Source organism: Sciurus carolinensis, chromosome 5 (genome assembly GCF_902686445.1).
Source record: "Sciurus carolinensis chromosome 5, mSciCar1.2, whole genome shotgun sequence".
Taxonomy (NCBI): Eukaryota; Metazoa; Chordata; class Mammalia; order Rodentia; family Sciuridae; genus Sciurus; species Sciurus carolinensis.
The window spans coordinates 45431604-45444630 of record NC_062217.1 but is presented as its reverse complement, the minus strand read 5'-3'; the positions used below and the strand labels follow the sequence as shown (position 1 = coordinate 45444630).

Below are 13027 nucleotides of genomic sequence, written 5' to 3'. Positions count from 1 at the left end.
AAAGGATCATAGTTGATAATAAAAATTTTAATTCCATGTTAAGGAGTATTTTCCCACATTTCATTGTCTACCACAGAAAAATGTTCTCAGGGCATTCAAGCTGATTGCTCCTTTTATGCTTCAAGCCTCTGAGGTCATTATCATTGGCTATGAAAGTCAGGAATGATGTCAGATAATGGCACAGAGGCAAAGCTTGGTTTTACTCACCAGATTATCAATTGATTCCAAAAAATTTTTGAAAGCATTTGTAATCCTGGAATGGTGGTAAGCACTGCTTAGCCTTTTGAGGAACAAGTAGTATGATAATGATTATCTATCATCCCCCTATGTTCCCGCCTGCATCCACGCCCATCTCATTTCATTTCGGCTTATTTCAGACTTTGTTGTATTCCTTCCTTCTCCCTGTCTTCCATGTTTATGAGTATCCACCACACGGTAGGCATTTAAAAATTGCATGTAGGATAATTTCTGCTATTCAAAGACCACACACATGAGCATTCTTTGGGAGCTTGTTAAAAACGCAGGTTCAGCCTTTCTCAGACCTCCCAACTGTGAATCTGCGTTTTCCCCAAGTGACTGACAGGTACACCGAGGTTTGAGGAACACTGGAAGAAATGTTCAATGAAGGCCAGATAAGTTAGCTAGGCACTAATCTAAGTTAAGACATAATGAAAATCTTAAGTGCAAAGCAGTAGCTGAGATACTAGAGAATATTGAAAGGATCTGATGTGATTTTGAGGAGCTTTGGGGATCCCTGTCCCTAAATCCCCAATCCCAATGAAAGAGTAACTGACCAGGAAAGAAAGAAGTATCCAAGACTTGGAAATGAGCATAGTGATTAGCAAATCCTTTCAGTGGAATGCCTGGCATGGACTAAGATCCCCACCCCGCCACCCCAATTAATATTAGCTGGTTCTGTGTGGTATGAACTTTTACTTGTCTTTAGGCTATTTTATAATGCTGTAGGAATAGAATATAAATTGTGGAAAATTCGATGTGATGTAAACAATTCCTCTCTGTAACAATGCAAATGTAGAAAAATTTATATCTTCATAAAATGCATTTTCCTCTAAGTCCATTTTAAAGTCTTACAGCTTCCTCTTTAATTAATGAGTTAAATAAAATCATCAGCACCTGCTCATTTTATATTTGTAAGACAGATTTTAATTTAAATTTGTATGACTTCACTGACAGGCCCTTTAACAACCATGGGAGTTCACACTCCTCAAAGGCAGGGTTCCTGCTACAGTCATATCTGAACCCCAAGGTGTGGCAGAGAGGGGTGGGCACTTGATGAATTTTAATCAAAATGATATGTGGAAAATGATGGGGGAAAAAACCAAACTGGAAGTAGTTTTTTCCTACTTTTTTGTGTGCTCAGGGAGATACAGGCTTGGATTTCAGAACAGTGATAGACTCTAAGCCATATCAGGAACATGGAAAATTAAACTTAAGTGGGCCATAGTGTTTTTATTTATAGTTCTATACAGGAGCAAAAGGAGGGTGGTTCCATGTTTGAACAGAAAGAGAAAGAGAGAAAATAAAAAGACACTTTATAAAACTTTTCAAAGAAATGAGGATATAGACGCTTAGTAAAAGGTATATCTATACATCTATCAGTGATTCCTGGCCTTGGTGACAGCTGGACATTGCTTACAGAGTACAGTTACACGTTGATCTAAGTAGATTTGGAATTTCAGCATGGTCAACACATTGCTACTACCACATTCCCAAAATTCCACTGTGTGTCCCTGTTATGGTTTGAATAACCTATCCAAAACTTGTGGAGAAATTTAATTGCCATTGTGATGGTATTTAGAGATGGGACCCCTCATGAATGAATCATGCCATTATCCTGGTAGCATGCTCCTGGTGAAAGGACAGTCCCCATCTTCTGTCTTGTGTACTCACTTGCTCTTCCTCCTTTGGTCATGGGGTATTGTGACAGAAATGCCCTGCCAGATGCAGGGGTTATACACTTGAATTTGAGAACCATGAACCAAACCAACTTTTATTGTTTATAAATAATCCGGACTCAAGTATTCTATTATAGCACTGGAAAACTAAGACAATTCTCAAATGTGGCTCCCTTTCTGGCTGCTCGATTAACCATGCATCAATTAACCAAATCAGATAGCATAAAAGGATATATAAGTGGCTACTGCTCCCCCATATAGCCAACACACACACACACACACACAATCTCCCCAATTATTTAGTATCTGTAAAAATGAGAAAATTAAGGGGGTAATATGAAAATGTGCTGGTTATTTCTGCTTCAGGACCAAACAAAATGTTTCTAAATGAAATGGCCTACCTTGCCTCTATGAAGGTCAATAACAACCAAGCAAGTGATTCTCAAAACAGGCTCCTGTGTTTCATATTCCTCTTGCCCAAAGAAGGAGTTCCAGCTTTTAGCTAATGGGATGCCCACTTGGCTCATAGCATTATCGATTTTTACTTTCATGGAACCATAAATATTGACAACCATCTCAGTATAATGCCAGTACCTCCCCACCCTGCCCGCCTCCCTCTGGCAGGCTGATGCTGGGTCACTCTGTATGTAAATCTCAGTCCTCTGGAAATGATGAGTGTGATCCCAGGAGGACTGGATTCTGGATGACACTCAAGAGAATCCCAAGGGCACTGCTTGCCGAGTCTTCTCGGAACTTCACCTGACACAGAGAGAAACTCTTCATTTCAACACATAATGAAAGATTATGTGCAGCTTTCCAAAGGGGAAAAAGTACACAAAAACTTTTTAATGTTCTTGCCCAGAGAAATCCCCAGTGAATTAGGATATAATCCTTCCGCTGGTCTAATCAATCTTCTTCCTCGCACAGCCCAAACACAGGGCTCCTCCAGGGCTGGATGGTCTGGGCTAGACACACTGAAATTCATTATCTCATCTGCCTGGTGCCACTGTTTCCAATAAAGTGTAATTATGGTGCTATTGAGCTCCTTCTCACTTTCTCAAAGCCATGCCATAAACTTTGGGTCCGTGCGCCGTTACTTCCCTGTCAGTCTTCATTAGGTTGAATTGTCTCAGAACAATGTCTATTTAATCAGCAGGGTGCCCACTGATTTTCTTTTTTAGAATTTATATTACTGTAATAGATGCTGGGTGACTTCGTGCCTTAGACACTATGCAATTACAACTCAGTGTTTCCCCTGGCTTCCTAAGGCCCAGCAGTCAGTGAATGGGAGTGACCTGGTCCCAGAAGATGCCCCCTCTCTCAGCCCTACACTGCCCCGATGAGTAGGCTATCTCTCTGGGGGAGAACACTTGCATTTGCCAACTTAAAATAGTACACCAGTATCATAGTATAACAGTCCCAGTATAGTAAGTGGCAAGTTCAGAGTGATTTGTTATTGCCCCTAAACTCTGTGAGGCAGGGGCTTATAGGGTACCAAGACATGATAAAATGCTCAGCCAGTGCCTCCTGAGTGACTGGAGCAATGGCTGAGCATGCATTCCTTCCCTACATTTTCTTCCACAGGAAGCAGCACTAGTGGCCAGGAAAGTGCCATGTCCATACATCTTAGAGATGAAGAGAGAAAGGAATTCATTTCCTGAACACCTACTATGTATAGTTGTAGCACTGGTAGGACATGGAGAGTCTTGTGAGCCACAATAAAGACTTGGCTTGTACAGGTTTTGCTGAATGAAGCTGATCTTCAAAAAGAAAATTGTAAGAATAAATAAGTACGATGTGAAATGGGAAAAAAATGTCTGTAATAAACGGAAGATAGCAAGATTTCTCTGGGGAGGAAAAAAAAAATCAAATCCAATTAGGTATCTTTAGATTGCTTTTTCACTGCCTTTCTGACACAGGTTTCTGTACCTTATGTCTTGACGGCATTTTATATCCCCACATCAGTGAAATCATCTTCAGGGAAACAGTTTCGTTGGCTCCTCCTGTCTGGCTTTGCAGTGTTACAAGGAGCATGGAGTGGATTTCCTCTCTGAGGCAGCCAATTTCCTAAGCAATTAAATGCTGTTTATATTCCAAACTCTGTGCTTGGGTTGAAATTGTCAAGCTTGATATTACCTGACTCTTGCCTAAGATGTATCCTCAGCTAGTTCATTCTACTGTAACAGCCATCTATTAAAATTTCCAATCTGTTCTCTCCTCAAGGGATCACACAGTACTTGGCAAAGGTACAGCTTCCGAATTTTGCAAATTATACTCATCTATATAAATATATATTTTTGAAATGGCAAAGCTTGCAAATTACTTTACCAAATTGACATCCCAATCTGCTATCCTCTAAAAGGAGAGGCAAATGCCATGTACTGGGCTGGTTTCTTAAAAATAACATAATATAGACTTCCAAACTTTCATGAAATTCCTCCAGGAGAGTACACCACCAAGGGGGTTAGTTTTTGTCACTTCTAGGGATGGACATGACTGAATACAGTTTAGTCCAGGAGTTGAGACCACATAATGCACTGAATATTAAAGAAAAAATTATTTGTTTCAATGAATGTTCCCGGCTAAGAATGCTGCTCTTTCTCATTTTGGACACTATTGGTGGTTTCTAGGCTGACTGGAGGAGTGAGGTGATGTCTGTATTTACATCAAGTGTGATTTTTATTTAGGGGGCAGACACTGCCTACGTATTTATGCCTGACAGGCCTTCACAGAGCAACAAAACATGCACCAAAAGTGGTGGTAAGAAGTGCTCCATGGTGACAAAGGGGCACTGCAGGGGCAGCTACGGCTGATTAGGAATTCCCTGGGGTTAGAAGCACAGGCCTTTTATTTTAAAGCACAGAATGTCATTTTTTTATCTTTCTAAAATAGGTGTCAGGCAACTCTTCAGGTATTTTCTTTGGTGAAAACATCCCATCCATTAAGACACTGCCAGCAACACAGCAGCTAGGCTCTGAAACACTCAGGACTGGCCACACCCCTCCTCTCTGAAACTGGTAATGGCCTCTCCACTGTTTATGAAATAAAACCTAAATCCAGCAATAGCCTTCCAGGCTCCACTGTCTGGCCCCAGACTGCTTTTCCAGCTTCACCTTTTTCTGAAAATGCAGCACCTGGGCCAAATTCCTCCCCACTTCCCAAGTGTCTTTATTCCTAGGGCTCCAACCTCTGGCTAGAATGCCTTTATGCCTTCCACTTTTTATAATTTTTGGAAGAAAATCTTGTTTATTCTGTCAAGTTCCAATTCTGCCTGCTCTGTGAAGACTTTCTTGACACGAAACCTTCATCAACTTTGTTGCACTCCCGGAGTTCCCAAATACTGCACAGCCCTTGGCTGACAGCCACGCCATTTGCTTCATTTCACAGTTATTCATTTATTTACCTGTGGACACTTGCCTATGGCAACTGCGACCTATGCTATTCCTGACAGTACCTAATGACCCGAGGATGGTCTGACCGTTGTTTGCCTATAAAACGTCCAGATGTTGCTTGGTTCACACAACATTGGTCAAAAAGAGAACTGAATTCACACACACATCATCCAAACATCAAAACCTAGCCTCTTCTCAATCATCACAAAGTTCAGCGGGGCAGGTGAAGGAGCCCATGTGTGCTTAAGCCCAGGGGAAGCCTCAGCAAACATCAGAGGAAATGAAAGAGCTCTCTTCTACAGCTACTCCTCTGTAGGTGTCAGGAGGGTTCCTTCACCTCCAACTCTGAAGACAGGGCTCCATGGAAAAATAGGGATGCTCCTCTATCCTGCACGGACCCTACCTAGCACAGTGTCTGACACGTCTCAAGAAGGCATCAAAAGGAGGGTCTTGTGGATGCAAACTCCACAGAGCTCTGGGAACACCAGCAACTGCCAGCCCACAGGAGAAGCTGCTTCCCAGGCTCATCGACACTGGGCCAGAGGACAAGGGCCTGCTCTTGGATCTGGTGCTGTCTGCCATTCTGCCCCCTCATTCAGTGAGTTCTGTCATATGATGGTACACACACGTTGATGGAGAACACAGGAGAGAGCCATGGGAAGGGCAGGGCTCTGTCCCGAGCAGAACGATGAAGCCCAGGTGTCGACACTTCTGCTCACATGAAATGAACAGGAAAGGGGCAACAGGAGCAGACCGGGCTCTGGCGTTTGAGGATCACTGCTTTCTCTTTCTGCAGGCAGTGGCTGTGGTGCAAGAAGAGCCAGCGCGCTGGCTTCCTACCTTTCAGCTTCTCCGCCAGCAGCGCAGCTTCGTGCTCCGAGTAGTGCATTATCGCTGGCGGCGAGGGCGGCCGGAGCCGGTCCTCCTCCAGCTTGCGCCGGTGCCGCTCCTCTCGGGCGCGCATCCTCTGCTTGCATTCCCACTCATAGAAGTCGTCCCTGGCCTGGGCGAAGTCTACGTGAAGGCGGCCTGAATCCTTTTTGTCCGTGCTAGACCCTAATCGCATCCGGTAACCTGAAACCAGTGGAAAGTCTGGTCATATCAGGGTCACAATGGGCTCACCCTTGGTCCAGGTCCTCACTGGTGCTAGGGGAACTACTTACTCCTTCGCCCTCAGGACAGGACATCTTTCCCAAAAGAGATGGAAAGCACTTCTTCCCAGAGACCCTGGAGCCCTACTAAATTAATTAAGCCTATTACACATATGAGGATAAAGATAATTCTGGGAAGTATCTCAGAGGGTGTCTTAACCATGTTACAACCTAGTGTCACCAACAGAGAATGATCTCAAGAAGCACGGGTCTAATGCTGGTAACTCCTTCTTCCTTCTGGCTTCCAGGAAGCTCAAAATCAAATTTGGCATGTGGTGTATTTTTTTCTGCCCTTTTATGGCTTTGATTTTTTTATTTCAATTTACTATAACTCTATTGCATAAGCACTCCTAAAGTCTTCATAGAAGGGGGGTGGGAGGTATGAGTAAATAAAGAGCATCTATGATATTTAAAAAGATCTCCAAAGTAAATTCCAGAACACCTCACTCAGGCTGTTGCTTCATTCCCCTAGAAAATGCTGCTGCTCAGTTTTCTCTCAGCAGCTGCAAAAGCCACAATTACCAAGGCAATTTTGCAATGCTGTTTTATTTCCACTTATCCTCTGGGGCACGCAGGAGAATATTTTACCTTCAATCAAGAGGCCTCAATGCTGCCTCCCTCGCAGCCCTGCAGCACCTCATCTTGCATGCAGCACCACACAAATTGTCCACACAATCTTTGAAGGCCGCAGGCGCCCCATGCAAGAGCCCAGAGCTAGGCCAAAAAAAGAAAAAAAAAAAAAAAAAAAAAAAAAAAGGCAGGGGGGTGGTGGGTCTGGAAATCTTTGGGGGGTTTACTGTGAGCTACCAAACTTATAAAGATTATGAGCGAAAACTTGATCTGAGAAATCAACACAGGACTGAAACCAGCCAGCCAGCCCAACTTCAAATGAAGAAGAGTTGACTTTGAGGCTTTTCTTCAGTTTGGGCTACTCAGATTTTCAGAACATAAATTCAGGTCCCAGCAGGAACACGGCTGCCAGGGGCTGCCAGAGGAGAGAGCAAAATAAGCACTTTTGCTGTGCAGGGGCTTTGCAAATGAGATACGACTACAGAATGCTAGGCTATGCTGTGCTGATGTTCAAGATCTCATGGTAGGTTTCAATAGATTATTGTAGCACTTTGGGTTAAAACGCAGCTGAAAATCCCTGTAGAGGTTGACTTCCCCTCAGTAGAGCACTTCACACCTTTGAAAAGTTACAAATAAGATACAGATCTCACATTTGATGCCTGCATGCCCCTGGACTTTTCTCCTTCCTAGGTTTCAAAAGTGTTATCTAAAAATGGGAAGATATCACAATACCAATCAAAAATGCAGTCAGTCATTCCCAGATGAGCAGAGTTAATGCTAGAGTAAAATGTGTCTTGGTTGTGGGCCATAGAAAGTTAACAAGTCAGCAGGCCATGGTGATACATACATAACAGCTGAGCTGGCTGGATTGCCTGGGACTGGACAGCTGCCCCAATTGGCCCAGCAACTTTCCCCCGCTTATGTCCAGACAAATCACTTGTCGCATGCTTCTGGTTCCAGCATCCTCTCTTTCACCAAAACATCATCATTAAGGCCTTAAAAGAGACCCTGATGAGGATGAGACTAAAATTAGCTTGGTCCTCAAATGCCAGCACAGAACTAAAATTAGATAGGACTTCCAGCTGGGCTGGGCTTGCAGGAGCTCACATGCAGGGGTCAGGGTGCAGCCTGCCTGCCTTCCTACCCTTCCAATTAGCCAGCCTTTCAGATCATCCTGGCTCTGATGTTGCAGTCTCCAGAGAGAAGCCAAGGCAGGCTAGAGACCTCTGCACCCAGGCAGGGAGGCTGCAGGTGAACCCTGTGCTGGGGCTTCATCCTGTTGCAAAGTGTTGGACCAAGGAGTCATCAGGAGCTTGCTAAGACAGGAAAAGCAAGGACCAAAGACTAAGTAAAGGGAATACCTGTAAGATGCTTAAATTTGAGACTATTCATCCTTGTTAGTGTCCTTATGGGGCTTCTGATTAGGTCTAAGTATTGGGTTGGGTCTACACTAGTGTTGTAAAGGACTATGATCTATTCTAACCCTCTTATTGAATCAGGAAGGATAAAGTAATACTATTATTAATAGAGCCATGATTAGAGCCCAGGTCTCCAGGGCAGGGGTTGCTGAGAAATAAGCAGCAGTTCTTTATCCTGATCAGGGTACCTTACCTATGATAAAAACAACCATGTACTGCATGGTTCCTGTGTCACAGGTACCTGCTAAGCACTTAACACCATTACTTCATTTAGTCCTTGTGGTCGTGGTTGGTAAACTGCAACTATCACTATTTTGCAGATGAAGTGGAAGGTGGGAGAGGGGTCATCCAGGTCAGGGCATGTGAAACCCAGTGCCCTACACTCTTCAAAGTCCCTAGTGACCTAATATCTATGAGTGTGTTGCCAAATGTCTTCCAGGTTTGTTTTCATCTCCATTGTGGAATGCCTTCAGATTTTATTTTTCACTTTCTAAGCATTCACTAGAATAAGGGTTATAAAGTTCTCTGTATCATTCTCTGGTTCAGGAAAATCTCTGAGGCACTGATATAACCTCAAAGCTTCTGGGGTTTCCACACAATGTCCCTGTAGTAGGGGCTGATTACAGAAATTAAGTAAAACCTGGCAGTAATATTCACATGGTTTTCCCCACCTGCTGTTTTCCTACCTTCCCCCATTAGCTTTGCCTTAGGAATACAGAGGTGGTATGCAGAGTGGCAGACTGGAAAACGTCACTGAGAGTGTGAGGGAAGGGCAATCAAGTTGAATCTAAAAAATAAGTCCTCTGAAAGCCATATATTAATAACAGTCCCATTGTTTTTAGATTTGGTAAAAGCCTGTCGACAGACTCCATAACACTTGCTCTAACACCAACACAGTGGAAGGCAGCATTAGGCTTCATTTCAACATCTGTAAAAATCTCCTATAAAAACTGCCACTAAAGACTAAGGATGGTTGGTTAGGCTTAAGGAACTATCAAGTGGGCTATGATATTGAGCTTTACCATCGGACCCCTAAACCACTTTCCTACAAAGAACTGATCTTGCTTTGGTACCCTAGTGTCAAGAAAGTGAATCCACTTCTAAAAAAACTAAAATTATTCTGAGAGTACTTTACTCCCCCAGTGGATTACATCCAATAATAATAATGGTCCTCGGTACTCATAATATTGCTTTTCATCTAATAAAGCACTTGAGAGCATTCATTAGAAACTCTATGGAATTCCTAAAGACTGAAGGGTAGGAAATCATTCCTGCAGTGAGGTACATTCACAGGCTTAACAGAGCGCTTCTGGGAGCCAAGGAAAAAGGCGGAATTCCTCCTTCTCCAGCCCCAAAGTATTTAGGCTTTATTGTGCATCAAGGCAAAAGGGAATAAGCTCATATTAACATCACAAAACATGACAAATGCCTAGAAAACCCCTTATGTAATGCAAAGTACCAGAAAGGTAAATGGCTTTATCAACCATGAATTCCTCTGCAAAACGAATGTGACAAAAATTCTTCTTGCTCTTTCGGATGGCTGTAATATCACCGCACTGCTCAAAGACTTCTTGAATAATTTCCTCAGTAGCATTTTCTGGTAATCCTCCGACAAACACAGTCTTACACCCTGGAGGTCGTTCTCTTGTGGAAGGAGGTGGAAGATCTAATATCACAACAAAACAGAAAGTTTTGTCTTTTATTGATTGGCTCTCTTTTCCCGGCTTTACTGGCAAAGGTAAAGCTTGCCCCAGTTATTTTGTCCAGGCTGAGTAATGGTCAACTTCTGTACCAACTTACATTTTTCCTGGGCTGTCTTGATTTAGGTTCCTCTCCCCTCCTCCTACCAACCTTTACTTTCTGTGTTCATTTCTCTACATAGAGTGACTATGCTTGTCCGTGAACAAAGATAACGCACATGTTAGCATAATTTCATTTCTTCTTCATAACACAGAGGCCCAGAAAGGGGCGGGGGAACCTTCACAAAGTACAAAACATGATGAAATAACAACATGATGAGAAACCTCAGCTTGTTATCTGCTTTGTCTCGTTGCTAGGTAGAGGAGAGAAAAGGCAGAACATAGGAAGCACAGCCCAGGGAAGCTCACACAATACTTACTTGGCTGTGAAACATCATGCCTGAAAAAAAATACTTTGTTATTATTCACATTTAAATGAGCAAACTATTAAATTTTGGGAGGCTGTATAAAAAGATAAAAATGTACACTGTCACACATTTTACCTAGTTTATATGTAGATTACTAAAGCAATCTTCTGAAAAGTCCACTTAAAAAAGGCAACACTGATTAATATGAATAAAAAAAAATCCTAGCTATTTAAGTCCATAAACTTAGTATCTGAGGCTAAATTAAAAAAAAAAAAAATCCTGGCCCATTTACTCCATCAAATGTATGGATCCTTTGAACAAATGCAATCTGGACCAGAAATTCTGAGATGCAGGCTCCCCCTGCCCCCAAATTGCTAACTGCCAAATTAATTCAAATTTCCATCTAGCAAAACACATTTCAGAGTTTTTCTCCTACATTTGCGAAGATAGATGGAAGTGCTTATATATTTCACATTATGTTTTCCAGGAAATGCTAGGCTTCGCTGCATGCAAAAAGATTCTTAATGCTGGATATAAATCCCCAAATCCCAGGTACTGGCTCTGTAGTGTCATGTCAGCTCCCTGGACAGACACACAGACATATCCTTGCATATCTGTTCCAATCTAGAGACAAAAGTCTTCATTAGAAAGGCTCCTCATTTTATATCTGCACGTAGGAGTCACATCAGAAAATTAATGCAATACTATTTCAAATTTAAAACAAAAGAAATTTAGAATGATGAGCAAATATTTCTCACAGGTGTTACTTACTTGGATTTTGAGGAAAAAGAGTACAACTTTTGCAGTGGATTATTTCTTTTACAACTGCCACTTCTGTTGGTGGTGGGGGTGGGACCAGTCCCAGGCCTGGTATCATTGGGTTAATGGGGGTTATTCCAGTCATCATATTGAGGCTTGGATCAAAGCCTGGGACACAGATTGAGTCTGTAAAGCACACAAGATAACATTTTGGTGGCAGAATCTTAAATCCATTTTCAAGACTGTTTTTGTTAGTTTCCTCAAAGATTATTTGACTTTATACTTTGTTTTTCAGGAATTTCTCATGGCATAGATGCAGCACTATAGAAAGCTATTTTAGAAGGGTAAACAGAGAGGAAAAAGAAAAGATGAACCTGAAACTACATGAAAAGGAAATTATATTACTTAAAATATTAACATGGCAGAACAGAACATAGCCTATTCAAGTGTAAAACCATGCACCATGAAGCTCTGCTATTACTGTGAATCAGTTTTCTGTTTCTTAACATCAGTGTACTGTTTATACTGCCTTATGACCTAGAATGTAGGAAGAATATCATTTAACATTGAAGTGCCCTGTGAATCTAATTGTCAGCTGGTTATATCAAAAGAGCCTTCCTGCCCAAGTGACCTAGATTTGCGAAAGTTCAATTTATATGTGCAGACTTTATAATGATCACTCAGCTCCCATCTAACTCAGCTCTCCCAGGAAAGCAGGAAGGGGGGACGGGGACAAAGAGAGTTTATAATTACTATGGTTGGGTTACAGACATACAAGAATAAAATGAGTTATATACATTGCAGAATTCTATTGGGTAATCACATTTTATTCCTTTAATTCAATCAAATAGAAATCTTTATACCCTATACAAAAACAAAACAAACAAAACCCCCTCAAAAACAGGAAAGGGACAAAAAGTATGGGTTTTCCATATAAAACTATTTAAATGGGATAATAAAGCAATTAGTTTTCAAGGTGATATATAGGAACCTTTTTTTTTTTTCAGTACGACCTCTATTATCAAAAAGACAAAAGATAAGTTTTGGTAGGCATATGGAGAGAAGGGAACCCTTATATATTATTGGTGGGAATGTAAATTACTACAGTCATTATGGAAAGCAGTAAAAATAGAACTGACATATGATCTAGCAATCCCACTACCAGGTGCACATCCAAAGGAAATGATATCAGTGTGTCAAAGAGACATCTGCACTCCCAAGTTTCCTACAGCTCTATTCAGAATAGGCAATGTACAGAATCAACCTAAATGTCCATTAACCAATGAATGGATAAAGAAACTGTAGTGTACAAATACTTTCTCTGGTGATAACATGAATGAACCTGGGGAAAGTATGTTAAGTGAAAAAAGCCAGACCCAGAGTGACAAATAGTGCCTCATCTCCAAATGTAAAAAGTTGATTTTATGAAGTAGAAAGTAGAATGGTAGTTACCAGGGGCTGGAGTGGTTGAAGAGGTAGGTTGGGAAGATGTTAGTCAAAGGATGCAGCATTATAGGTTGATAGGGGGACTAAGTTCATGTTGTGCAGCATGGAAACTGTTCTTAATGATGATATATTGTATTCTTGGAAAATGCAAAGAGTGGATATTAAGTGTTTTCACCACAAAAAATGGTAACCATGTGAGGCAATGCCTTTGTTAATTAGCTAGATTTCACCATCTTACGATGTGTATATATGCTTCAAAACATTTTCA

General features: G+C 41.7%; 1 protein-coding gene across 12 annotated transcripts in view; it reads right to left on the bottom strand.

Moving 5' to 3' along the window:
• The window catches only part of Enox1 (ecto-NOX disulfide-thiol exchanger 1), a 531696-nt gene that overhangs the window by 145633 nt on the left and 373036 nt on the right, over nucleotides 1-13027 (bottom strand). For all 12 annotated transcript variants that reach the window (XM_047554196.1, XM_047554188.1, XM_047554186.1 and 9 more), the window contains 3 exons: nucleotides 11326-11499; nucleotides 9907-10113; nucleotides 6149-6382 (listed from right to left, as the gene is read on the bottom strand). In XM_047554196.1, the coding sequence (XP_047410152.1) occupies nucleotides 6149-6382; nucleotides 9907-10113; nucleotides 11326-11499 (615 nt within the window). The remainder of the gene's footprint in view (nucleotides 1-6148; nucleotides 6383-9906; nucleotides 10114-11325; nucleotides 11500-13027) is intronic.